Below are 27,802 nucleotides of genomic sequence, written 5' to 3' on the forward strand. Positions count from 1 at the left end.
TTAGAGTATCATAACATTCTTCGGCCTTCATTTAGATCGACCCTAATCTCTCCCATTTAGGAAATAAATACACAAGCTACCTTGACAAAACTTCGTGCACCATCGATCCAGGACCAAACGCACTACAAATCTGTCACGGTCTTGACGTCATCATTTCCTTACATGGTAATCGGCATGCCGTATTTTTAGCAAAGGAGACACAGAATACGTCGGAGTATTCAGTTTCAAAACGTATTACATTGTGTGATGTTGTCAAAAAAGGTAATGTTACTGCAGTAGTATAAATTACAAAACACAAAAGTTCAAATCAGTTTATTTTGGACTGGCTTTACCCAACATTTCATATTGTTTCTTATGCCAGATTTGACCACGTGCTTACTGGCGACCCCTTTACATGCAAATTTTGTGTCAAATGGTGTGCTCTCCTGGAAAAACAAACGTACGATTTCTATATGAAGGAGGCGAAATTTGCCCTCAAAACTCGAAACCACCCCTTTATGGGGTGTACCTAGCTATTTTGAACGAGCTTCTCGAATCTGCAGCTCTATTTCGAAATGACGGTCTGGTTTTCTCAGCTCAAGGATAAGTGTTCTCCATCGCTGTGGGCATTACTATTCTCAACTGGGGGTGCAGTTTCCAGTCGTAATGTTTTCATTGTATCCGGGATATAAAACCTTTCGTTTTCACAATTTTAGTTTGATTAAAACTAGTCCACATCTTGTCAGTGATTAAACATGTTTCAAGTTTAAATGTTAAATTCTGGTCTCGAGCCCTCTTGTTCGACCAAACTGAAATTACCCCTCCCACTTTGGCTCGTCCAGTGGGTGTAGCAAGGGTCGTGCCATCGCCTAGGAAACGGAGGGTGCATTAATTGTTGCATTTCGATGCACATTTGATTATATTCAGAAGATTTTGTGGCAAATACTCAGATAGAGAAGCATTAATATTCACATCTCATTTATTCAAGACTGGCTGAGAGCAGCACTTCCATTCAGTTAACATCATTACGCCATTTATTATGCCAAGAAAGATGAAGCCAAGGCATTTTGCCCTCCTGGTCTCAGCCAGAAATGGTTATACCTTACAGAGTTTTTTCCCACGGAATGAAAACAAATGTACTTGGGCTGAGGCCCAAGTACAATAACGTTAGACCGGACAACCGCCTTCTACGTGTCGCTACAGAACCACAAAAGTGATCAGTGTACAAATCCAGGGCTTTTTCAGGCATTTTGCTATGTACCTTAGAATTAGCTGAGGGTAACCGCACACCACCTTCTGTTGCACAGACTTAGAGAATTCATCCATCGAAACTTCCTCGCTAAACAAGATATTTCACACACCTGATGCCGCCGTACTTCTCTAGCATTGATCACAAGCGAGTACCGAGACACAGCGCTGAGTCGCTTTGGTTTGCTGTTTCACCTGAGCTTTTTTCACAGCGTACGTGTTGAACACACACAATAAGAAATCATAAAAGTGGCTCTTTACATTTGATTTATCAATTTTGGAATTCTTCCAAGTTATTTTGGGTGAAAGCAACAATCGAAAATGAAATATGGGAGGTGAAGAGTGCGGGTCACATTTCAGAGTAATTTTCACTGTGTAAGAGTGCCGAGGATTAGAGATAAAGCCGAGAAAATCTACAAGGGTCTGGGCTAAGAATAAACAAAATTATCACGTACATCCATATCACATAGCTGTAATACCAAACACCGTTCGGTACAAATATCCGTATAAGCCTATTATACTTCTAATAAACAAACAAAAAAAGGCAGCAGCTAGGCGGGATCAATGTAGTATGTATGCACTGAGCAATATTCAAACCGTAACTATGGTTAAATTTTGGATAATTTCGTTTTTCTGAAATAATTTAAATATTTCTTTTTATTTTTCTCCTAAAGGAAGTCTGGCTGCAAATTATTACTCTTCAAAGACAACGCGTCGTGTACAATATGACATCCGACTCGAGGCCAAAATTCAGTTGTCAACGGTGAAAAACGCATATCACACATGTACAGGCTGTATTGGCCAGTTGAACATCAGCCACATGGACATAATTTGCGAGTGAGACCGTGCACAAGAAACTGAACCGTATAAACAGAACAAAGAAATACTGGAATCCAGATCAAAAGTTCTAGCTTATGGAGCTTTTCAGTTCAATACTGTCCAGAACTTGCAGGAAATAAAGAAATAGATGAATGAAGATAGGAAAAACAGTTCAACAAACTTGTCTAACGACATAAATCTTATTGATAGAAATCTTGTATTGACGGCAAAATGAATCCTCCCGATGGTTGAAAGGATGACCTGTTACCATGACAGAAGGGTGCGTCCAAAATAAAGATATTTTTTTATACAAACATTTCGGGAATAAAGGTTATCTCTATCCTACATTTCCAAACAAAGAACTACACAATACATTTGATTAGTAATGGTTGTCAATCTTTATGAGAATAGGCGCCATGACAGATGTGTGACTTTGGCACTTGAATCTTAAAACAAAAGGGCAGAAATATTGTTGATCTCTCGAATATCACAGAACTGTGGGGAAATAAAAACATCGGGCCAAAGTCCCTGAAGCTACTATAGATATGGATACAAAATTAAGTATTTTCTGACTGTATGAAATTATCTCACTAAGGTCATCCTAGGGACCTGTAAACCAAATATTAAAGCTGTCTGACCAGCGGTTTTGAAAAAACAAGTGACCCAACAGTCTACAGAGCTCTGCTGTGTTATGTAGAGATTAACTTTTTGTGACACATGTATTGATGAAGAAGGTGGATATCTTTGATAGCTCATTTCAGGATGGCCTGACCAAAAATGGCACAATTAGCTGCAAATAAACAAAATTGATGATTTCATCATAATTTCAATATATTACATTGAGATAAAGCCTAGGAACCTGTATACCAAATATCAAAGGCATCAGACAAGCAGTTTTGAGAAACACATTTTTTGACCAAAAATGGCAAAAATTGCACCAAAAATACAAAATTGTAGATTTCATCATATATTCAATATATTATATGAAGTTCATCTGTAGGAACCTGTATACCAAATATCAAAGCTGTCAGACGAGTGGTTTTGATAAAATAAATTTTTGACCAAAAATGACAAAAAAATTCCTTAAAAATACAGATTTGCATATTTCATCACAATTTGAACAAATCTAAGTTGGGTTATCCCTAGGGACCTAGTACCTGTATACCAAATAACAAAGCTGTCTGACCAGTGGTTATGAAGAAGAGGATTTTTTACCAAAAACGCCTTTTTTGTGCTAATTTGCATATTTTCGACAATATCAAAAAATTAAAAAAAGCTGTTTCTCAAAATCATATTTTTCATCTACACAACAAATATCAAATCAGTAAGTACTGCGGTTCGCAGCTCCTATGTCATGATTAAAATTAGAACAAAACAAAAAAACAAACAAAACTAAACATAATATTACAGATTGCAAGAGACCAAAACGAGTAACAAGGGTGTGATTTTTAATGGAAGAAAAGGTTCAGGAGAAAAGTATTACAAACTCAGATGTGTGGTTTGAAGGCCAGGGCAGTATTGTTGTCCATGTTAATCATGGTGGCTTGCTCTGTTGCAAATGAACAGTAGTATGGCACACTGATTTATTGGGTGGTGTTGTTTTGAACAGAAGTCCTTTAATTGTATCACATTACCCACAGTGGCATGACACTGTACCTCCATCAGTGTTAAAGGTATACAATAACCTTTAATCTAAATATGCCCATATATGGTCAAAGGGGCATTCCTTGGTATTCAAAATGCCCACATGATGGCGCTGATGTTAAAAAGCGGCCATCCGCTTAAAATCTGTGATTGGTTAGATTTTCTCTTTCCGTGGTAACTGTGGCAAAATTGGAACAGGTGACAGTCAACTGGTATGTGTCGTAAGTTACATGGGTTCTTGAGTGTTTTTTTTAATTCAAGATTTTCTTCCTATATCAGAGCGGCAATAGGACTGAAAGAGGTGTTACTTTTGTTCAGAGATCCATTCAACAGTTATTGCCAACCACTGCAAAACCACTGCTCATGCATTACAAAGGTTTGCTCATTTAAACATTTGATATTTTCTCCTTCCCAAGATGTAGAAGACAAAGAGAAATGTTAGAAATTGACATGAGGGATTTAATTCACATTGTCTTCACGAGAACCCAAATGTTCCAAACTTTTCTACGAATTGAAATACAGAGTGAAAGCTTCATCAGTGTGTAAAATGAAAAAAATAAACTATTCTTTTTTTTTCTTTCAAATAACTCTGCATAAACTTTCATGATGAAAAAGAATATTAAGGATTTGAGGTTCTTAATTTTTCTAAGTTTGACAATCTGTCCCTTAAGGTAGTGTGCGCCTCGAAAGTTAAAGACTTAAGCTTTTGCTTAAACTTTCGGTAAGGAATCTTTCAACTATTCTCTTTCAAAATCAAGAATAGAAATCCAGGGTCACCATGCAAATTTTGGTACTAGAGACAAATAAACCAAGATTTACCGATATTTGAAATTCAAAATGGCTGCCATCCCTGTGTTGACTCCAAGGAGAAAAATAAAATTTTCAAATTTCAAAAAAACTAAGCCAGTGAAATGGTTTTTTTTAACACCAAGAGCTTTAAAATTAAGGGCCCTGTCACACCTTGACGATTTAACCAGCATATGTCGATGTATCAAAATTTCTCTAAAATGCTGGCTAAAGATGAATTTTTCAATTTTGAGCATATACATACTGTATTCATAATGTACTTATAGGTTAAAAATATGCTACACAATTATCTTGATGCCTGATGTTAACCAAAGATAGCCTGTGATAACCAAAGATAGCCTGATGATAACCATTGATAGCCTGATGATAACAAGTGATAACCTGATGATAACCAGATATAACCTATTGATTGATGACATCAGCAATGGCCTCAAATTGAAAATAGAAAAAAGGATTCATAAACTCTTTCAGATCATTACTCCTATGAAAATAATCTGTGTAGGAAAAAGAAAGCCTTTTGGTATTTCCAGCAATTTTGACTGGCGGACTGTCATGGAGATAAATAGTACCCAATATCTGGATCAAGGTGACACTGATGATGAGGTTGATGCTCAAGATTGAAGTTTAAGATTCTAATTCTGATGTCTGGATTTTTGCTCTATGAAAACAGAAGAAATATTATAGATTGTGAACCCTGTATGTCTGACAGATATTCCAAATCCTTGAAGACATCATACTGTGTGTATTACCAGCAAACTTATGCGTGATCTACTGGCTATAGAAAGCTATCCAGTATTTCATAAGAAAATATAACAGTTGGTCACAGCAAGTAGGTGTAAATGTGTGTGAAATTATTCAAACGTGTTGTTGCACTAGTCACTGTCCGAGTCTGCCCTGGCCACATTGATCACATTGGTGACAGCAGATCCCACTGTTTGTTTGAAGTGACTTGGTGGTATGAACACGCTGCCATTGTCAGGGTAGGTTTCTGCCTGTATGTGGTATTCTGGGCTTGTAATTACTGTCTCTGCTAAGAGACAGTGGGGTTTTTCCTGCTCGGATTCAAACTCACAGCTGGCAGGAATCTCATCTGATGTGATTATCTGACATTCAATTTGTTCTGAGTCCGATATCATTTTACCATCCATTGCTTCTTCTTCTTCTTCATTTTCATTTCCACAGACAGAGGTGTTAAGTTTACCGGCCGGAATGATGTATGTGATTGTTGTCCCCGGACACGAATTTTCAGCTGATGGGACACTTACAAATGTCACTTTGCCTTCCTGTATGTAGCTTTGAAGAGTGACTGAACGCGGTTCTGTTGCTGCCACAGTTAAATCTTTCTCAGCTTCCTGATCCGTCACAGTCTTTCCAACTTTTGAAGTTGTCTCAGCTGAGTGCTTTTCAACAGACTGCTCTCTATTGCTTGTCTCAGCATGTTGATTGACAGACGCAGTTGAACCTGCTGTCTGTGCAGTCTGTTGGTTACCCTGCCCTCTTGTGGCAGCTCTCGGTGAGTAGCCACTGAAATCACTGCTCTCTTTCCTTACTGTCCCCAATAGATTTCCTTTTTTGCCAGAACCTTTTTTCTCTTCCGCAAGTTTCTCCCTCACCTGCCGCTTTTTCCGTGGTGGGGGCTCCTTAATTGTGAAAGACTTCACAAGTTTCGGCTGTCTGCCAGATCTTGTAGGCTTACGGAGGATGTCCATAATTTGAATTTCATCATCACTACCCTCATCTGAGTGACCTCCCCTTGTGGGGGAACCGACCACCTTTTCAATGTCACTTTCATCCACATTCTTTGTTTCACCGTTTTCCACAACATCACTCTTTTCCTCTGCTAAATTTTCTGAGACATCAGCCCGACTTTGTTCACATTTCTCGCCAACATCAGCATCAGAGACCTCCGGCTGGGATCCATCATCCGTTTTGCCTGAAATGGACAAATATGTCTAGTTACTGTAGGTGGACTTCTATAAAGACACCACACATCAAAGTCTGGAAAATTCAAACAGCAAACTACATTTAAATGATAGTTTTAACCCTTTTCCTGCCAGACAGTATCACTTCTCCATCAGCCAAGTCAGTAAAAAGGGGTATTGAGCCAAAACATGACGTATTTTCACCCACTTGGCTTTGTATGTTATAGCATTTTTAGTCCAGAAAAATCAACTTTACAGCATTTATGTTTCCAACAGCCTTCAAATGTACAGTATTATGTTAAAATACATCATATGGAATATGTTGTGTTTCATTGATTTTAACCACCTTGACCTGATGTTGAAATATGGAAATGGCAGGAAAAGGGTTAAAGATCTTTCCAGTATTCCCACATTTTTTGAAAATGAATGTATATGTTGTGACAAGAAGAAATTGCCATTACTTTCGGCAGGGCCCTAAGTTCAACAATTTGTCAAAATCATAATGATTTCATGCAATGTGTTTTCTAAAACCCATTCTCAAAACCAAATAATTCTTTTTGCCGAGCAATGATGTTGACTAGAAATTGTGGCTGAGTGTGAGCAAAGCATCACATCATAAAAATGATTTAGTGATAAACACATTTGGGTTGGATGGTCTTACACTTGGAATTATAAATGTTCTTGAGAAAAATAAATGACTTCAGACTAATTACAGGCTGACAGCATTCAAGCCAATGTTTGCCATTGAACAGGCTCTATATTGAGGGTGTTTGAACTGGCACCAGTGACAAGTCGGGTTTTGGTTAAATTGTTATGCGAAGAACTGACATTCTGGACAAAATGGCTCGGCACAAGTTGCTTTTGGATGAGATACTTTTTGACAAGATGGCTTGGGATGAATTAAGAAGTTGTTCAGGAATGTGCCTGGGTATAACTGTGCCTTGAGAAATAGAGGTTTGACATTAAGGTGCCCTGCACTTCAATATTATCCTTTGGGTTATGTTTTTCCCTTTACATAATTCATAGTGCCTAAAGACTGAAGTACTTGGCTTTACTATTCAGGTGTAACCCTATGATTTGTCTCCTATGTAGAACTACTGTACTGTAATGACTCACTCTTTGTGGCTTTCCTCCTCTGCGTGGTTTTCTTCACCTCCTTGGATTTCTTTTTCCTTTCTTTTTCCTTCTCAGCCTCAATGTCAGACTCGGACTGTTCAAAGACAGACATATCAAAGTGCTGCCTTTCCCCTGAAAAGATGTACAGAAACATCACATTGATCTGGAATCTGTGTGCTTAAAATGTTGCATGCCGTTGTCACAATGTACTGAACTATTTTGGAGTTGCGCACAGAGGTTGAATGGGTAATGCACAATGTCTTGAACCCGTTCAGTCTGACTCCCTGTAAACAGGTCACCATTGGTATCACCAGGTTTAGGTGAACCCATGATGGTGAAAGGGTTAAACTGTTTTCTTTTCTTTTCTTTTGTTTTTTGAAAAATAGTAAAAGCTCAGTAGAATGCACCTTGGAGACAGATATTTGGACTAAAATTTTTATAACTCTTTTCTGATCTACCACTTATGAGGCCAATTATAAAGATCTTGGAGTAATAAAAATTTTCATCATCTCAGTTTTTCCAAATCAAAATGAAAATTACAATTTTCCAAAATCAAAATTTGTAATTTTCATTTCAAATTTAAAATACTGGTAAATGTTAGGTAATGTTTCTATAGTGCTTTTTATTTTCTATATAGTGCCAAACTTTGCATGGTGACCCCATGGTTTTTATTCTTGATTTGGAAAGAGAATGATCGAAAGTTTCATTAAGGAAAGTTTGGGCAAAAGTTTAGGTCTTTCACTTTTGAGGTGCAGACTACCTTCAGCTTCAAATCACCATGTTACATACAGTAGACCTGACCCTTTTCATCCCTATGTCACTGTGTATTGGTCCACCATTCACAATATTGAAAGCAATGGAAATGTACCAAAAGTCTGATGGGTCAAAGTTCACCAACAATATGGTTGAAAGTATTGATTTGTGGCTAGGGCAATGAAGTGTCTCTCACAAAGGAGAACTGTTAGTGCGTGAACCAACATTCCATGTTGGAAAATGGCCAAAAAGACCAGAGCATGCTAAATACCAAGGGAAAATTTACCTTGATGAAAGTAATAATCTCTATTGACTACTGCTGCATGTATCTACATGTATAATTTGTAAACAAATATTTGTACCATACATGTGCATGTAGTTTTATACTTCAATAAGTTGCAAAAGTATAGATAGCAAGAAAACGCTTCATTTCGTACTGGTGTACATACAGAGTGCCTATTGTGTGACTAGATAAAGTTTTGAATCTAAATGCATCTGACAACAGAGATAAATTTCTGATAGGTAACCACCATGACGCAAACTTACTAATGGCCTTGTCTACAAGGACTCTGTTGATCTTCTCCTCACGCTTGAACTTGTTTTTGATTTCAGTCCGTGTCCTGGTTGGGAACATGGCATTAATCAGGGTGAAATCAGTGCCAACTGTGCTCAGTGCTCTGTAGAACTTGGCAGTCTCTGGAAGAAACATTTAAATCATACACGTAAATTATGGTTGCAGTTTTGGGTACTGTCACACTTTGATATTATCTCCTCATTTTTTCTTAGTCTGTGTATGCACCTCCTACCACAGCATTGAAAACAATGACTCAGTAAGCAGAATGACAGTATGGTGCTTTGTAAGAAAATATTGATTCGGAATGGATCTGAAGTCTTGGAGATTACAGTTGCAGTAACATAAGAAAGAGGAAATGATGTTAATGTTGATCATCTTGACTGGAATGTTGACAGACAGGATAAAATCTGTCCTGCAATGCAATTAATTACTTTTTTGTTTCTTGCTGTCATCTGCAATTTTTTTATAAAATTGACTGTACTGATAAGATATCCATGTGCACATTGACGACTGAAAATAGTGCAAAATTTTTAAGACAAATGTTTGTTGAATTACAACAGTCTGGCAAGAAGAGCAGATAACATGTCCCACAGACCTCTCTCAGTCCATGTGGCAGTGTGGGTCCTTTTCTTAAAGCTGGCAGATGTTGTGTAGGATGATCTCTCATAGATAATCTCAGAGTCTGAAGGTTTTGCAGTCTTCTTGGGTGATGCATCAACCAACAAACTGGAAATAAACACAAAAAATATTGGCTCTACAATTGACATTGAAGAGTCAGTCTCACAGAAAGTTTGACATAGTCTCGGAGTTTTTCCTATGTGTTTCTTTTGTTAACTATGCAACCAATACCTTTTCCTACCTGGCTTCATTGATGACGATGGTTCCATCCTCACCAATTCTGACCTGTGGGACCGGCATTTCTGTGTCACCATCCTCATCTTCCTCCTGGTCCTCATCTATGGCATCTGCAGAGTTTTTGCTTTGATTGGGCTCGGAGTCTTCACGCCTGAAATGAAACTCATTGGCAATAACTGGTACACTTAACACAAATAACTACAACACACAGAATATAGACATAACAGAGTTGTGCGGCGACCTAGTATGTAGACATTCACAACATACACATACACATACATGTTAACTTTTCTAAGGCCAAAAAAAATAAATTGTGCTGTTCCGATAACATGCTTTTCAAAAATAGGGTAGGTAGGTCGGCAGGGATTTTTTTTTCCAAAATATTTTTATTTTTAAATATGCACTTTTCAGGGGTTCAGGGCAATCAAACACTGGCCACAACATTTTCAGAAAAACGTATCATACATATAAGAGGAATAAAAACATAAAAGACGTCCCTGTTCAAGCAAAAATCAAATGCTAGGTAACGAACACGTGATTTTATGGGTTCCGTGTTTACGTAGCTCTAAAAAGTTCAGGGTCGGCAGGCAAAATATAGGGTAGGTTGGGTTATCGGAACAGCACAATTTTTTTTCTTTGGCCTAATGACTGAGTCTAGACTCAAAATACAGTTGAATACATGCACCATAGTTCAATGACACAGTCCTGAGATTCAACAAATGCTCTGTGTCATGATTCAATGGCCCAGTGAAAACAACACAAAGTGTAATGTTAAGTGATCAAATGAAGAGGTTCAAAGCCCCATTGTTGTTCAATGACATGACCAGATATGAACTGAAAATGCTCACGTGTTTCATTATATATTGCATTTATGTGCAAGTTTGAACCTTTGCTACATGCTTTGCTACATTTAAAGTGTTATGATCAACACAATGAATTTCACCACATCAATTCTAAAGGTCATTAAGTATTCAAATATGTAATTAGCTGAAATAAAAATAATTAATTTCTTTGAGTACTGTCATTGTATCACAATATAGCATGTGTAATTACCTTTGGTCAAGTCCTTCAAGCTCTATATGCCAAACCGTGAAAGCTTGTTAGCTATTTATGCAAATTATGAATTAGCTGACATGAAAATGCAAAATGACTTTCAATACTGTTATAACCTGGTATAATGATCAATGTACACAGCATGTTTCGCCAAATTTTATCAAGTAAATGCCAGTATATATCCCTAATTTGGAAGGTTCATTAAATATGCATATTGGGAATTGGCTGAAAAAAATGTCAAATGACTTTCAATAATCTTGTATCATAGTATCTTTAATGTACATAGCAAGTTTTGCCAACTTTGGTCAAGTCAAAACAGATAAATATCGCTAATAAATGCGGGATATCGGACCGCAGGCGGGCGAAGATTGCATTATAAGCGCGCCAACCCAAACTCACTGCATGGACATCACATTTACGAAATCGAAGTCCAAAGTCAACTACGTCATTGTTAGAATAAGAGAGGTTTTCCATAACACGGGAGCATACCACCACAAATTTTGCACAGATGGCGTTGCACTTGCATTGAAAAAGGGTGCATGGGAGCATGGGAACGCGGGCAGTTTCCCTCGCTATGGGTAGGAAATGCATTGAGCAAGACACACTTCCGGGTTCGCAAAAAAAACGAGGATCCCATTTACGGGGCGCTCAAATATAACTATTTGCTGTGATACATAGCAGAGGCGTATATGTTTGTGATGCTGAGAATAACATCAGTAAATAAATGACGGGTTTTAAAAGTTGACGTTTTTTGCGATGAAACAGACTTCTGAAGGTAGCTCGCTTGGGGAACACGTCATCCGGCCGCTGTCCGCTTTGACCCCAGTAATTCACACTGGTTTTGGTCGGCCCCAGGTACCCTAGTCACTTCGACCCCGTCACACTTTTGCCTACATGTCCACGGAGACGATTCAACATGTTCCACAACAAAGCCAAGACAAAAATTGAAAATATCAATAAATGGTTTCACAAAGGCTGAAATACACGATACTCGATGAAGTATGAAGTTTATGAAATGAAATCAAAATTGACAACACAAGTGTTTGTCTCGGGTAATACCACTTGAACTATTCTACAGACTGTTTTTTCCATACAGTGCAGTATTTGTCAGTGACAAATTAATCTTTGCAATACATTTTTTTGCGATGAGCTGGAAATTTGATTAATATCGAGTTAATGTACATAAATATTCCGTTATTTACTGGGACACGTTTATTTTCTCGATCCGCTATCTGCGGACTACGTGCTGAAGTACATTGACTGTTCATGTCAACGATCGTTTCTCCCTCTGCAGAGTTTCTGTATCCCGTTCAACAACGCTGTACCTCGATCACACGATAGTGACGCTATGTAGCTGTGCAGTATTGAAACTTATCATAAAATGGCCACCTCGTCTAACAGTAACACGTATTGTCGGGATTATCGTACGGAAAAAAGACTGCAAAAGTAAGACATGAATCTTCATCAGAATTGAACACATCATGATTGTACACGAGTATCAACCGTGAATGCACGTTGAGCTCGGCAGTTACACAAGCATGGTACGCTACATGCATAGCCCTACGAGTATGGCGACAGTGTCCGGTTTGGCTACGCCGGGGGCTACGCCGCCTACCGGAGGTGGGAGGCGGCGTAGCCAAAGCCGGACACTCTCGCCATACTCGTAGGGCTAGCTACATGCACTGCCGCGATGCCGATCGTATGCATTCCAAGGCCTATCCCGGAATTTGTTTCACAAACAACCTCAAAGGAGAGCAAACATACTTCTATGGACAATGACGAATACGTTTCATGGCGAAGCAAAATCAAAACAGTGCAGAAGTACATGAAGTAGGTCATGGCCTTGGACTCTGTGCACGAACCTGATTGGACACTTCAATACCTTTGACCCAAAGTTATTATTCATCAGCACTTCCATGCCATGAGGCTAGGTAGAGAACGTATTAGCCCTGCGTACGATGCTGTGTGTTCCGCTACAGCTAATAGCCCCGCTCACCACAGCCCTGCAAAGACCCGTACGTAGAGTTGGTGACTTCAAATCCATTTTTGGACTTGACATAAAAAGCCAAATTACTGCCGAAATTCAGCGTTCTTGGGCCCAAGTCGTATCCCTGCCTACCTCAGCTACTCGATCGCTTCCAAAAATGCCAGTCTTTTATTCTTTTTTCGTAAATAACCGTCGATGTCGGCAACTCTCTTGCTAGCCCTGCGTACGTACGCAGTGTACGCTGTGTGTTAGGAACGCACACAGGGAATGCACAGCGTACACTGCGTACGTACGCAGGGCTAGCGAGAACGTATGTACTCATTTCTGGCGATCGAGCAGCGAGGGAAACAATCAATTACCAAGGATAAAGCTAATTTGCTAAACGATATTTTATCTTGAATAGTGAGTTGAATGAGTAATAAAATATCATATTTTTAATGTTCAATACGAGGTTGAAACACGGAGGGACCGTGGTTGAAACCAGAGCTATCCAGCTGTAGCCAACCTGGACAAGCACTTTTCACAGCGCCCTCAAACAGTCGATTGTTTTCACTTGTCATACGCGGCGTAACAGAAAAATTAAAACTTTCATAACTTCATTAATATCCAAGCCACGCCCACCAAAACCTTTTCAGTTCTAGCCATTTGAATTCTGAAGATGTCTACCAAATTTGACTGAAATACGTTCAGCCGTTTTGAGAAAATGGACCCACAGACAGACAGACAGACACACAGACAGACAGACAGACAGACAGACAGACATCGCTGCGACATATGCTCACGTGTTCACACGTGAGCAAATAAAAGGACTGAAAACATACATTAACCAGTGTTCTTCAATGACCAAATGAAGAAACTAAAACATGTGATGTGTTATTTAATGACCAAATGACTAATGATCAACAATACCCAGGGGTTCAATGACCAAATGAAGTGATTCAAACATACATGAGCCCCTTGTTATTCAATTACCAAATGAAAGGATTCAAACATGTGCTGTGTTATTCAATGACCAAATGACTGATGATCAGCCATACCCAGAGGTCCAAATGATGAGATTCAAACCTGTGTTGTTCACTGACCAAAATGAAGATATTTAAGCACACCCCATGTTGTTCAATGATTAAATGAAGAGATTCAAGCATACCCTGTGTTGTTCAATGACCAAATGAAGAGATTCAAACATACTCCATGTTGTTCAATGATTAAATGAAGATATTCAAATGTACCCCATGTTATTCAATGATTAAATGAAGAGATTCAAGCATACCCTGTGTTGTTCAATGACCAAATGAAGAGATTCAAACATACTCCATGTTGTTCAATGATTAAATGAAGATATTCAAATGTACCCCATGTTGTTCAATGATTAAATGAAGAGATTCAAGCATACCCTGTGTTGTTCAATGATCCAATGACATGTTCATCTTCACTGCCACTTTGACCTTTCCTCTTCTCTCTGCTGTCAAGACTTGACCTGATGTGAGAGAGAGAGGAAGAAACACGTTGCTATTATTTGGTGTTTTAACTGTCTTAAGTACATTCACATGTCACCTTTTATCATGTCACTTTCAATGGAAGAAAAATGTTGAACTGAGCACTGAAACTTCAGCTTGGAAATGAGCCCAAGCCAAATCTCTTAAAACAACTATAACAGTGTACAAAAATCTTGTGTATTGTTTAGAGTATGGATCAGGAAAAACTAATTCAAGTAAAACAATCATTCTGACAATGATTCGTTTGGGGATTATTTTGTTGAAAATATATTAACATCGAGAATATGACAAATAATGTTCATGTTGAAAAGTAACATAAACCTTCACCTTTCAAACTTGCTATGAACTTTTGACACAGGGATTTGGAAGCAAAAACAGTTTGTGTCAGAGGTTCAACTTGATCTTTCTAGACTTAGAATATCCTTTTCAAAATAAAACAAAGCCATCTTACTTCATGGGATTGTTCTTAGGATTGTAATAAATCAGGTCAGACATTGTCATCTTGCTTCTGTCTGGTGGCTGGGTTTTGATGTAACGTTTTCGCCTCTTTGCAGGTGTCTGTGAAAAAGATGACAAAAACGCTAAATATACCTGTACGGTGTACACGTTGGACTCAACCAAGACACTCATGAACTTCAACTCCTTGAACCCAGTAAAAGACAATAGGTTGAGCAACACTATCAAGGAACAATGAGACAAAAACAACTTGAAGAGGCTGGATAGTCAATACTAGAAATTTCACTGATGCCTACGTGAGACAAAGTGCATTATGGGCCTACTATATGACATTTAGCAACTTGATTCAAATGTATTTTCCCATAGACTCTCCCATTTAAGTGCAGCAAACTTCCTACCATAATAGTTCCCCCCCTATTGAAGTGGAGAAAGTTTTAGAATGTCTTAAAATACAGTCTTTTAAACATAACCTGCCTCCTGGTCCCTTTCAATGTCTTTCAGATCTCGCCTTCTGTCATGAATGATAGGTGTTACAATTCTCTTCTCTGTAAATCTGTCCCTCAGTGGTGTCGACGGTGGCCTGCCGACAGCCGCTGTGGTGCTGGCAGTACTGGTACTCGGTATGGTAAGTTTCTCAAGTGACTTGGGCTGAGCTTTTTCACTTGGAGATTTCCCGGTGGACTTGCCAGGCCTAATGAACAAAAGGGTTAACATACATGTATGAAACAGCCATGGTACGGAGAGAAATGTTCAATATTCTGTGGAAAGTGGATGCATGCTGACGATGTATACAATTCAAACGCCAAAATTTTTACTATAGTGAACAATGACATTAGAAAAAACATTAAAACATATCTGCTTATTTTATTTATGTAATATTCTGTGGCAATAGGTGTAGATTTATCTAGGTTCATACATGTACATGTACAAGTACAGGTGTACATGTAGGGCAGTCTTGTGATTACAATGTAACTCCATAATTTTACGAAAGCCAGATGCAGTAAAATAGTAAATTGAGTAAAAAATCACCTGGTGATCTGCAAACTTGCTAATGTGAAAAAAAAGGTTGCAGTTTCTCTAGAACTAAATGGAACAATAGACACACTGATCACCCCACTAAGAAAATGAAAGCTGTTACAACAGGACCCAACCACTGTCATCAATATTTCATCAATGAATCTAAAATCTGTGCAACTGAAGATACGGTCAAAGGGTCTGGGCTTCTGTCCTAAACCAAAAAAGGTCAGCAAGCTAGAACTAAAAACAGATATACAAGAATTCAAGCGAAGATGCCGACTTCAATATAAATTCAGAGTGAAGAACAGTGATCCTGCTAACAACTCGGACTATAACGTTGAACGGGACCATTTCCAATAGAAAAATCCCACTACAATCCGCCACCTAATGAAAATCTCATCCTCAAAGCTTTCCTCTCTGCTGTTGAGCAAGACATCATAAATGAAGACAGCTGGCGCCAAACGTTTGATAACATCGATCATGACGAACGTTTAGCTATCAAACAACTGAGGAATAACAATGCAATAACTATAAAAGAGCGGACAGAGCTAACAGTATTGTTGTCATGGACATGCAGGACTTGAAAAAAAATAAATGCTTAGAACATCTTAATGACATTGACTACTATCAAACCCTGGACAAAGACCCCAATGAGGTATACATAAAAGAACTAGAATCCAAGCTAAGAAGATGGCAACAAAAACTGGATCACCAAACCAACAATGATGTGGCTAAGAAACTGTTTCCCAAAGAACCATCACGGGGACATTTTTATGGGCTCTCTAAAGTTCACAAAGAAAACATTCCTCTCAGACCTATCATCCCACAATGCAACTCGATCACTACTCTAATGACCAGCTTTGTCGACTTTCACCTACAACCCATAGTAAGATCGCTACCGTCCTTCATTAAAGACACCATCCACCACCTAGGAGATCTGCAACAGATATCACCACCAGAGGGCGCCATTCTAGTTCCCATGGATGTGTGTCACCAATATCTGGGACCAATATCCCACACAGCTACAGCTTTCAAGCAGTCAAAGAAATGATTGAAGAACACAACACCGTAACAGTCAACCCAAACTTATTTGTGAGATGTTGCAATTCATTCTCAAAAAAAACTACTTCGAATTCAATGGTCAGTATTTTTTCCAGATATGGGATACTGCTATGAGTAGTAAAGTCGCCCTGTCGTATGCTAATACAGCAACATACTAATGTGGCAACATGGTCTAGATCAACTTAAACAATCCCATCAATATTGAAATGCTTTCCATCCCACTCTACAGTTTACCCTCGAATACAGCGACAAAGAGATCTCATTCCTGGACACACTGATGATACTCACCGAGGACACTATTGAAACAACAGTATACAACAAAACCACAGACAAACATTCATACTTATGGACAACCCCATGTCATCCAGCCACACATTCCAAGCCATTCCATGGAGCCAGTCCCTCCGATACAGATGCATCTGTTCGAATGATGATTTATTTCGGACAGAGGCTACTAAACTCAAGAACCACCTCATCAAACAAAGTTACAAAGCCTGTACCATTTCCGACGCCATACATGTAGATAAAAGTCGAAAATACCAACCGGAATAATCTCATCCAGCCCACTTCTTCAATCAAACCCACAACCAACAAAAGAATACCATTCGTCATTGAATATAACCCCATTCTACAACATATATCATCAATTATGCATAAACACTGGAACAAACTTCAGTCAGACCAGGCCACCAGCAGAGTCTTCAAAGGTAAACCAGATGCAGCATATCGACAGTCAGCTTATCTCACGAAACTCTTAGTCAAAGCCAAAGTCAATTGTACTAAAGTTTCCACACAGAATACCACCGGACAATGCAAACCCTACAATCAATGCAACCAGTGTACAGTCATGAAATCCTAAGATAACCGCCATATTCACAACATAGTTACCAATACATCAATCTCAATCAGCGGCAACATGAATTGTTCAACCAGGAATCTCATCTATGTAATCACCTGCAAGAAATGTAATCTACTGTACATCAGAGAAATCATATGTGAGCTTCATAAACGTGTCTACGAGCATCCTTATAACATAAGAACAAAAACGCTCCTGTAGCAGAACTTTTTAGTAGCCCTGGTCATAATATTAACCATCTCCTTTTCACCGCACTTTGTAAAATATTCTCGAAAAAAGACACTATCAGGAAACAAAGAGAACCAAAAATTTTTAATGAAATCGACACTCTTTGTCCCAATGTGATTAATAGAAAGGATTGGTAGATCACACTAGATTTGCAGGCCATCATTTCTTTTCACTCACCTAGGGAGCTCTCTTATTTGTCAAACCATTTACCTTACTCTGAGGAGTACGTTAAGTTTTTGTCATTCGCCTCTGTTCACCATCATAGTGCAATCGGTTTTCAAAGCTCTCAATTATTGTAAGTTCATCTCTTTGTTTACGCTGCTTTCCATGCACCAGTTTTCTGTCAAAATCTTATTTTGTCTTTATTCTTTTGAACGTATATGTATCCCGTTTCTGATTTCATCAATATTTTACGCATGTTTCACTATTTTTGTACATTTTGGCATCGTCCTTCTTTTCATTTTATAGTGATGTATCAAGTTTGGCTTATATTTTTAAAATCTTTTTATCCGCTCATGTTATTTTTTAGACCCTGAAGAAGACCTCCTGTTTGTGGTCGAAACGTTGGTATTTTAATAAAGGCTTAACCGTAGACTACCGGATTTTTCTCTTTTACCATACCCAAGATATTTTATTTCAAGTCCATGTCTCCAAACTGGTGCATCCCTTTTGTGGTAGGAGTGATTGCAGTTTTCTTCCTGACAAACTAATGTGAATGTTCACATAAACAGGCAGAGTTTTGTACACCAGTTGTGTCTAATGTGGTGGAAGAATTTGATGAACACTGCCACAAGACAGGATGAGTTGGAAATATTATTACCTGACAAAGTTATCTGCCAACCTTGTCACAGGTGGCGGATCACTCAAACCAGGGCCGTCCACAACAACTACATCATTTTGTTTGGCTGTTTCGGCTTCATTGCTGGTCTGGGGCTTGGGTGTCGACTTGGCTCTTGGTCTCCCAAGATTAGGTATGGCTGCAGATCTCCTCCTCCTTGCAGATGTGGCCACTGGCTTTGACTCTGGCTTCGGTGTTTCATTGTTGACAGGGGCAGGGGGTTCAGCATCCGCAGACTTCTTAGGTGACTAAAGAGTACGGATAAATGTTTAATTACCATATTATATCAGCATCAATTGCTGATATAATATGGTAATTATATCTGGTATAATTATCCAAAAACCTCCAATCAAGTTTCAAACCAATCAGATGAGACATAACAGTAGTATCATGGATGAGACATAACAATAGGACTGTAAACAAACCTCTTGTTGTTGTTGTTGTTTATTTATTGGAGTAGCTTCAGGTGTAGGCTTTGTCTCGGTCTTAGCGGCTGACACACTTGTTCTCCTTGCAGCACTAGCGTTAACACTTGGACGAAACTTTGCTCTTCTCATACTTTAAAAGGAGGCTGCAGGGAGTACACACATAGTAAGAAGATCACAGTACTGTCAAAACGGTGTTTGGTAGAATGGTGCACAGTGTATGTAATATTGCAATATTGCAATGCATGTTTTGTAAATGAGCAAAGTTTGTACATTTCAGACAGAGCAGAGTTAGCTTGCAAGATAATGCATAGAGATACAGGCGACCTTGTGGCCATAAAACTCTGCTGTGATATTTAAGATAACTTAGATAATACATGTAGGAGTAGGCTGGTTTGTCAAGTAAGGGAATACTAATGAACATGGAACATACTTGAATATCAGCAGCAAAGTTCTTAATATGCTGTAGAGTATTTTTTTACGATGGGAATGAGTTCAACCGGTGATCATTTGTACACATCAGTGTTGGCTGCGACTGCTTTCAGCGTACATAGTTGGTGGTGCACTTTGCCTGATTACTTATATTTAAATATAGCTTAATTGTCTGGACATCTGATTTGTTTGACCAAAACTGGTAAAAATTGCCTAAAAAATATAAGTATGCAAGTTTTATCATAATCAACAAATCTGAGTCAGGTCACCTTAGGAACCTGCATACAAAAGCAATATGAATATGGGATTCTTAGAAGATTGTTGGAATTTTTTACTAAAACAGCAAAAGTTGCTCCAAAAGTGCAGTATTTCAGGTTTCATCATAATTTGTGCACAACTTGTACAGATCATCAAGAGGGATCTTCACATCAAATTTCAAAGCAACCTCATTAGCAGTTGCAGAGAAGATTGTTTTCACAAAAAATGGAAAACTTCCCCCAAAATACAAATATGCATATTCCACCACAAGTTGAATAAACCTGACTGAGGTCAATCCAAAAAACCTCCAACCAAGTTTCAAACCAATCAGACAAACTGTTGAACAGAATTTTTACCAAAAATGGGAAAGATTGCCCTAAAATACAAATATACAACTCATTGCATAATTTGAATAATCTAAGATAACACTAACTAACGTGCATGCCAAATTTCAAGGCAATCAGACATGTGGTTTTAGAGAAGAAAATACTTTGACCAACTCTCAGAAACATGCCTATTTCTTTCAAATCAATCAGCCCAGCTGTTTTTGGAGAAGAAGCTTGGAATGTGAAAAGTTCACCGAAGCTTGTCGCCGCCAGACGATAGCAGATAATCACCTATATGATAAGCTCTGTGTTGCAGACAGTAGAGCTAATAAAAAGATAAATAATGATCGGCAGGGAAATACAGTTCAAAATGGTTCACAGTGGCAAGACAAGTTTTCTTGAGAGCTCTAAGGTTAATATGGCAACTCATCAGAACTCCTCTGCCAAATACAAAACAACAGTCTTCAAGGGTAAATGTGATTCCTTATTTCCGGGAGTTAACAGTAACCTTGCATTGGCAGATGGGGGTGCATAGAAAAGCCTGAGAGTTATTTGAACTTTATGACTGCAGCATGACCTAGTGATGCTATACTCAACATATCACAGTGTTTTTTGTTAAGGGCAGTAAGCAGGTAAATGTTACAGGAGTTCCCCAGTCATTTTACCAGACTTCCCCTTGGTATATCAATGCAATCATATAGAGGGACAGCAGAAATGTTACCAAATGATTTACCGATATTCCCCAACCTTAGCAAAAATACTGTATCACATTTGAAAGAAGCAGTGCTGTGATTTGCTATGTACACTGTCAGTCTGCAATGAATTGAAACATTTAAATTGAAGTATGTAGGTACAGGTTGATTTATTCAACAAATAACCTATTTCATTATTTTGTGAGCTAAATCAGCGACACTGATCTGTGTTGTAGTAAACTACCAAAAAGTCTATGGGGTGGCTTGCAGCAGTTCTGTGGCAATGACCCTTGACCCAAGCTCGATCAATACGGCACAGCAACGTTGCAATATCACAGCTAAGACAATGAGTACATGGCACAGTTGTGAGAAAGAGGTGGTTTAATGTTCAGAGTGTGGGTTCCCTCAGAAATTGCACCCTAAAAATGCACAGAAGAATCTATTATGACCAAAAGAGGATGAATTTAGAGATGTTTTGTATGTAAACCATCGATGCTGCTTTATTGAATAAATTGTGCCTTTTTATGAGGGAAATCAGAAAGCTGCTAAAACATCACCAACAAATCATGTCCTGTACTTTGACAATCTTTACAACTCAATCTAAAATGTGCAAAAATAATGACTTGGCAACTTGACAGCTACCTCACCTGTCAAAAAGTAATATCATTGTAATGGTCTGGTACTGAAGCCAAGCATTTAAGGTAGAACGTGCCAAGAAGGACTCTAAAACTTTTACAATTCTATTCTGATCTTCCACTTGTGGTGGTTCATTTTAAAAGCTCTTGGTGCAAGAAAACTTTTCACCAGCTTAGCTTTTTGAAATTCGAAAATTTTATTTTTCTAATATAAAGTTAAAGGCATCATCCAAGAACCCAGGGTCACGGAGTGGTAATGATTAAAGAATGCAAATCAAAATTGACATCATGTTGATGCCAGTATCAGCTAAGATAAGAACCCACTTTTGCAGGAAATCCTAATCCAGACAGTTTTATTTGAATACAAATATATAAATCATAAGCTAACATAACAGACGATACTACAAAAAGATAAGGTAGTTTTTACTGCCATGTTTGTTACGCTCAGAATTTGGTGTGTACAGTACCGAGCTGTCCAAGGCCAACTGGGTACACCTCTGGTGTCCCTTGATGATGTCAACTCACCAATGGCATGTGTTTCGGTTTCAGTCCCAGCAGTACTTCAAATTTCGTTAGCCGCAAATGGACTCGAAAGTAATGTTGTAAGACACTGTTAGAGCCTGTGGATCACAGTCATGACAATGCTGTGGACGAGATGAACAGTGCGGTCAGTTTCGTTCCGCCAGTCACTATCGATCATGCCGTGGTTCATGTATGTATTATATTAAAGGCGATTACAGGTGGGAATCGTTCATCGGGCCTGAAATAAGCCATCATAGCATTAACCATAAAGAGCCACATTACTTGGGTCAAAAAGAATTAGTATACCGTCAAAGTTAGCATTCCTCTCTTTTTTTTTTGGACGTCAGTGTTTCACAGATGTAATGGGCGATATTGTTGAGTTCCAGTGATCGTACACTACCGGGTTGAAGCAAGCTCATGGTGTAGGTATGCAGGTGAAACTTACGCATAGGCTAGTACCTTCATGGGTAAGGTTACGGCAGAATGTAAAATGGTGATATGGTCTAATTAAACATGATGTTATAATAAATAAGAGCGTTCTAGGAAACCCGGATAGATTATGTTCGGGCCATCGATAAAACATGAAATATATTGGTTCACAGAAATTTGAACCTGGTATACGCTGTGACAGCGGCAAGACAAGGCAGCAATATTCAAGAGATAGTCACAGTTGACTCAAGTAGGGCTCCCCTTGCAAGGATTTGACTAATTTATTAGTGATCAAATATTGGAGATGTTGTGTTGCCAATTTTCGCGAAAAATAGAAGATGGAGGTAGAATTTGCACAAAGTGTGTTCAGCATGTGGCAAAGTTCTGTCACAGCAATGACTGTAGTCGCTTGTGACTGTTTTACCTCAGGAAGGCTACTGGGTTGTATCAACCAGGATTCCTGGGGTCAGAGTGACCAGGGTCAGCAAAGATGCTTGGATAAACCTCTAGGGACAGTACATTCATTCTCCACAGCTTGGAAAATAAAAGGTTTGGTCAATTTACAAAACAATGTATACTTTGCATATTCTTTTGTAGAATTATTAACATATGAATAGATTGCTCAAAAAAGGGGAGGCCAACCACAAATGCTGGACAACAGTCGAAAGTGTCAGGAGTCGAAACAACCAGTTAGCTACCACTACCAGTTGTACCGATCTGTTTGTGCATTTAAGCAAAGACCCACGTTTTTTGGAGGGTCTATGATTAAAGACGATAATCAAACAGAACAAACGAAGACACGATGCATGCTTAGGTGGTTCATCTTCTTTTACATCCATGGGTGGTTGCTGCAGATCCATAGCCCTGCCACTCCCTGACTGTTTGTATTGGGGAGTCAGGGAGTGGCATAGCTGCAAATTTGTAGCTCTACAGTGAGGTGGTCGGAAAGTTTTGGTTTTTGCGACCTCACTCACCGGTAGAGCTACAATGCCGAAGGCCCTGTAGGAGTTCAAAATAAGCGCAACACACATGTTGCGGCATTTGGGTGTGATATCCAACATATTTACTGCATTTGGTTGTACTGACTGACGACTAAACACTACACTACACAAACCTTGTCATTTATGGGGTTTGGTATTTGTTCAGACACGTTGATCGCATTCCAAAAACACTGATCCAAATATACTGAGCCTAATTCTGGGAGCCACCATTACTGGAAGTCAGTAATGGCTGCTCCAAGAAATGTTTTTGGAACACGATCGACGTGTTTGAACAAACACCAAACCCCATAAATTAATTTACAATCCCAGACAGAGCTAGTTTTGCCTTTGTACAAGCAGAATTTCTGTCTGTATCAAGTGGCCTTGATCAACACTAAAGTGGCCACAGGTGTAGTATTTCACTCAAATGACAAACTTGACAAACTTGTGGGACGTACAAAAAAGTAAACGTAATGTATATGAGACTGTCCAACCATCTAGCTGCAAAATTGTAGCGCTACGGTGAGGCGGTCGGTGATTTTTGGTTTTTGCGACTTCGCTCACCAGTAGCGCTACAAGGCCGATGGCCCTGGGGAGTATCATATAAGTGCACCCCACTCGACCAGGCGTGTTGATGTGGAATGCAACATATTTACTGCATTTGGTCGTACCGATTTATCACTACTGAAGACTAAACAGTATACTGCACTAACTTTGTCGTTTATGGGGTTTGAAATTTGTTCAAACACGACGATCGCGTTCCGAAACATTTCTGGGAGCCGTCATTACCAACTTCCGGTAATGGCGGCTCCCACAAACACCGACGCCCCACGCTCAATGTTTTCAGAACGCGATCGTCGTGTTTGAACAAATTCCAAACCCCATAAACGACAAAGTTAGTGCAGTATACTGTTTAGTCTTCAGTAGTGATAAATCGGTACGACCAAATGCAGTAAATATGTTGCATTCCACATCAACACGCCTGGTCGAGTGGGGTGCGCTTATATGATACTCCCCAGGGCCATCGGCCTTGTAGCGCTACTGGTGAGCGAAGTCGCAAAAACCAAAAATCACCGACCGCCTCACCGTAGCGCTACAATTTTGCAGCTATCCAACCATCCTGTTTTTTGTAGTATGTCAGATTTCACACCCAAATGCCGCAACATTAGGCTGTAGCTCTGCTGGTGAGCGAGATCACAAAAACCAAAACTCACGGACCGCCTCACTGTAGGGGTCCTACTAATTACTGCCCGTGACTGCCCGTAGCTGCCCGAGAACTGCCCGAGGACTGCCCGAGGAGCAAGTAGGCCAAATTTCGCCAATTTTAACACTAAGCCAATAGCTTGAACTTATATTATGCCTGGCTAACCAAAAATATCATTGATTTAGTGTTTTCTTTAGCGGCTTTAGAACCCGAAAGACGCCGGGCTTTCGACGAGAAAGACCTCCCCGGCTTGATTGTGAGATCATACCATTAAGTGCAAGGGGTGGTAGGCTATCAAGCTGTACGCACTCGGCGAGGTTATTTTACCACCTCTCGGACTAAATGGTATGATCTTACTATCAAGCTGGCGGATTTCCTTCGAGCGGGGCCGTCTTCAGAGTTCCAAAACCGCCGGAGAAAACATCAGGTTAACGCCAAATCAATGATATTTTTGGTTGGCTGGGCATGATATAAACTGAACCTATTGGCCTAGTGTTTAAAATTGGCGAAATTTGGCTCACTTTTTCCTCGGGCAGTGCTCGGGCAGTTCTCGGGCAGTCCTCAGGCAGCTATGGGCAGTCACGGGCAGTAATTAGTAGGACCGCACTGTAGAGCGACTATTTCGCAGCTAGGAGTGGCATTGCTGAGGATCCGTAGCCCTTTGCTGGTTGTGTTGGGGGAGTGCCAACACAACCAGAAAAGGGAGTGGTAGGGCTACGGATCCGCAGCAAGGAGTGGCAGTGCTACAGATCCGCAGCAAGCTCAGGTGAAGGATTTATAATATCCATATTTTTTAGCAGTACACGAACATGCATGAGAATTTAGCGATAGCCATTATGGCTGCTGATGATAAGAATCCTTTGTTACTTTGACACAACATGGAGGTACTTTGGTACCTCAATTGACACAGGTTCATTAAAAGACTCAATAAAAGTCACATGACGCGCTGTGCGATGTTTAAGCCAGGTGCTCGACTCACTTTATTGTTGGCCCTTTGAGCCATGCCATGCACATGGTGAGCCGAGCGCCTGCGATGTTTTCCGTCTTTCAATCATGGCAAACGGCATATGATTGTTCCGAACGACAACTAAAATCCTTGTTGTCATTTCACCAAACCTGTGTGAGTCGTCACGTCGCGTCGTTTATTCAGACAATCGATTTGGTGAATCTGTCAATAAACACTTACTTGAAAAACAGACGGTGGACTCCACTTATTACATCATTAATATCACGTTGACAACACTTACAACGCGAAAGAGTTCGTAGAGTTCTTTCTGTCTCGTTTGTTTTGCCGACTCGAAAGTACGCTTATGTTCGACATGGCATTTGTGGAGGATATCCGTTCGACGTTCGTTTCGCAAAAGCGATTGTGTTTGCTATTTGGAATCGAATCTGAATCCAAAATTGATGAAGCTCCCATTCTTGGTTAGTTCGCATTTCTTTCCTCTAAAACAATATGCTTCGCATAACCATCCCTACAGAACCACAGGCGTGATAGTCCTTGGGCTGGAGGGGCCCAGCGTGTACCCCCATAAACCTACTACATGGGTATTTTTTTGTTCTTTGGGATCTGCTGAACTAGAAAAAAGATGTTAACATTGGATATTTTGGGATGCACTACCTGTCTGCACTGGTTTTTGATTTGTATGTACCGCAAAAAATGGGTAGGGGTAGGGGGTACTATATCCTCCCCTAAATTGAATAAACCAGCATGAAATAGCACAAACCTTACATTTTTGGAAAGCTCAGATACTGCTCTTTCTGAGAAATACCAACTTTAGCAAAATTGATTTGTGTACATAGAATAGGACGACTTTAGGCCTAAAGGTGAATTTTTTTGACAATTTTGAAATTTTTACCCAAAATACCATGTAACAATTGTGATTTACTTTTTATTAAGCAAAATTTTACAAACTTTTGTGTTTAAATTATTTATTCAAACATATTAAACAAGAAAAAAAGTGTTAACATCAGATATTTAACTCTACACTACTTCTCTGGAGTCAATTTTGAATTGCGTGTATCTGTATGGGATGTACAAAAGCTAGGGTAGGAGTACAACATTCTTTCCTTGATGAAGTAAACTGGCTTGAAATGCCATATACCTTATAGTTTTAGAAAGCTGAGATACTGGTCTTTCAAAAATGCATAAGTTTTTAGTAAAAAAATATGACGTCATAGGATTGGATTACTTTAAATCGATTTTTTCTGGTAATTCAGTAGGCCTAATTTTAACCGGGAGAACATACGATAACGATTGTTTCCTCCCAATGAAGCAAATCAAACAGATTTATTGATGTTATAAATAAAATAATTTTGATAAGACGTATTTGGAAAATTGTCTGTGCCTCCTTGTCTTACTTATACAGCAAGCATTACTAACAATCTATTAGGCTGTGGGCTAGAGGGGGCGTCTACGTGCACCTCCCCCCCCCCCCACAGGATAACAAACCTGTATTTTTCAGAAGCCTTGGGATCCCTAGAATAAGAAATAGGATTTTAACAGACAACATATACCGGTAGGGACTGAATAGCTGTCACGGTCATGTTTTGAAGGGTTCCACAAAATCACGATTTTGTGACCCACATGGATTTTTGTCAAACCTGTCTTCATGTACGTCATCTGCTGAGCTTACTGTTTAACATGACCTGGCTTATAGGGTATCTTCAGAAAGGTGATTTATTGTTCTTGAAAATGGTATATAGTAATATGCAATATCTTACCTATACATAATAGAAAGGGCAATACTGTGTATTAACTTTGTTTTATTTGCTACATGTACATGTTAGAAACCTGAAATGAACTTTTCACAGAAAAAATATTGTGATCCTGTAGCTGTAACAGTCATATTTTGAAGGGTCCCGCAAAATCACAGTATTACTGAATCACATTCGTTTTTGTTAAACCTGTCTTCTTGTAAGTCTTCTGCTGAGCTTATTTTGAACATAACGAGGCATATGCGGTATCATTAGAAAGTTAATTTACTTTTCTTTAAAATGATATATTGCAATATGCAATATCTTCTATAGTTTTCATGAAATGAGACCAAAACTTACCCCATACCCCAAAGTTTTATGTCGCAAGTTACAGTCAAAACTAATCTCAAATTCTACCAATTATTTTCCTAGACACTTTACAAAAGGGATGCTTTGTATAAAATATATTTGATTTGGTACAGGGACATGTCA

At 39.1% G+C, this 27,802-nt stretch overlaps 2 protein-coding genes and 1 long non-coding RNA gene across 6 annotated transcripts in view; 1 reads left to right on the forward strand and 2 right to left on the reverse strand.

Annotated features, from left to right (window-relative positions):
* LOC139140954 (uncharacterized) overlaps positions 1 to 27,802 on the reverse strand; it is a 156,927-nt gene that overhangs the window by 9,640 nt on the left and 119,485 nt on the right. The window contains exon 2 of one of the 3 annotated variants that reach the window (XR_011554106.1): positions 1,341 to 3,196. This is a non-coding gene — a long non-coding RNA (uncharacterized lncRNA). Of the gene's footprint in view, positions 1 to 80; positions 110 to 1,240; positions 3,197 to 27,802 lie in introns of those variants that run through there. The other 2 variants (XR_011554107.1, XR_011554108.1) reach the window with 2 other exon arrangements.
* LOC139140948 (transcription factor TFIIIB component B'' homolog) lies at positions 4,129 to 25,985 on the reverse strand. Of its 2 annotated transcripts, XM_070710455.1 has the most exons (12): positions 25,800 to 25,981; positions 22,004 to 22,122; positions 19,136 to 19,281; positions 18,693 to 18,958; positions 15,184 to 15,400; positions 14,705 to 14,811; positions 14,151 to 14,234; positions 9,722 to 9,868; positions 9,458 to 9,588; positions 8,835 to 8,984; positions 7,536 to 7,667; positions 4,129 to 6,430 (listed from the first exon to the last, which is right to left on the reverse strand). In XM_070710455.1, exons 3-12 carry the CDS (start codon positions 19,265 to 19,267, stop codon positions 5,370 to 5,372), a joined length of 2,427 nt encoding a protein of 808 aa, XP_070566556.1. In that variant the 5' UTR covers positions 19,268 to 19,281; positions 22,004 to 22,122; positions 25,800 to 25,981; the 3' UTR covers positions 4,129 to 5,369. The 2 variants fall into 2 exon arrangements, with proteins under 2 accessions (XP_070566556.1, XP_070566555.1); XM_070710454.1 differs by lacking the exon at positions 22,004 to 22,122 and having other exon boundaries at positions 25,800 to 25,985.
* Positions 25,235 to 27,802, forward strand: part of LOC139140952 (uncharacterized) — a 29,391-nt gene continuing 26,823 nt past the window's right edge. The window contains exon 1 of the mRNA XM_070710468.1: positions 25,235 to 25,379. The gene's annotated coding sequence lies outside the window, so the exon portion shown is untranslated. The remainder of the gene's footprint in view (positions 25,380 to 27,802) is intronic.

This window comes from Ptychodera flava, chromosome 9 (genome assembly GCF_041260155.1).
Source record: "Ptychodera flava strain L36383 chromosome 9, AS_Pfla_20210202, whole genome shotgun sequence".
Taxonomy (NCBI): domain Eukaryota; kingdom Metazoa; phylum Hemichordata; class Enteropneusta; family Ptychoderidae; genus Ptychodera; species Ptychodera flava.

Coding starts and splice junctions, on each gene's coding strand:
- LOC139140948 (XM_070710454.1), bottom strand. CDS start 19,267: ATGAGAAGAGCAAAGTTTCGTCCAAGTGTTAACGCTAGTGCTGCAAGG. Junction 14,235..14,704: donor CCTAAGAACAATCCCATGAA/GTAAGATGGCTT, acceptor CTCTCACATCAG/GTCAAGTCTTGACAGCAGAG. Junction 9,869..14,150: donor GGATCATTGAACAACACAGG/GTATGCTTGAAT, acceptor GTTTCATTTCAG/GCGTGAAGACTCCGAGCCCA.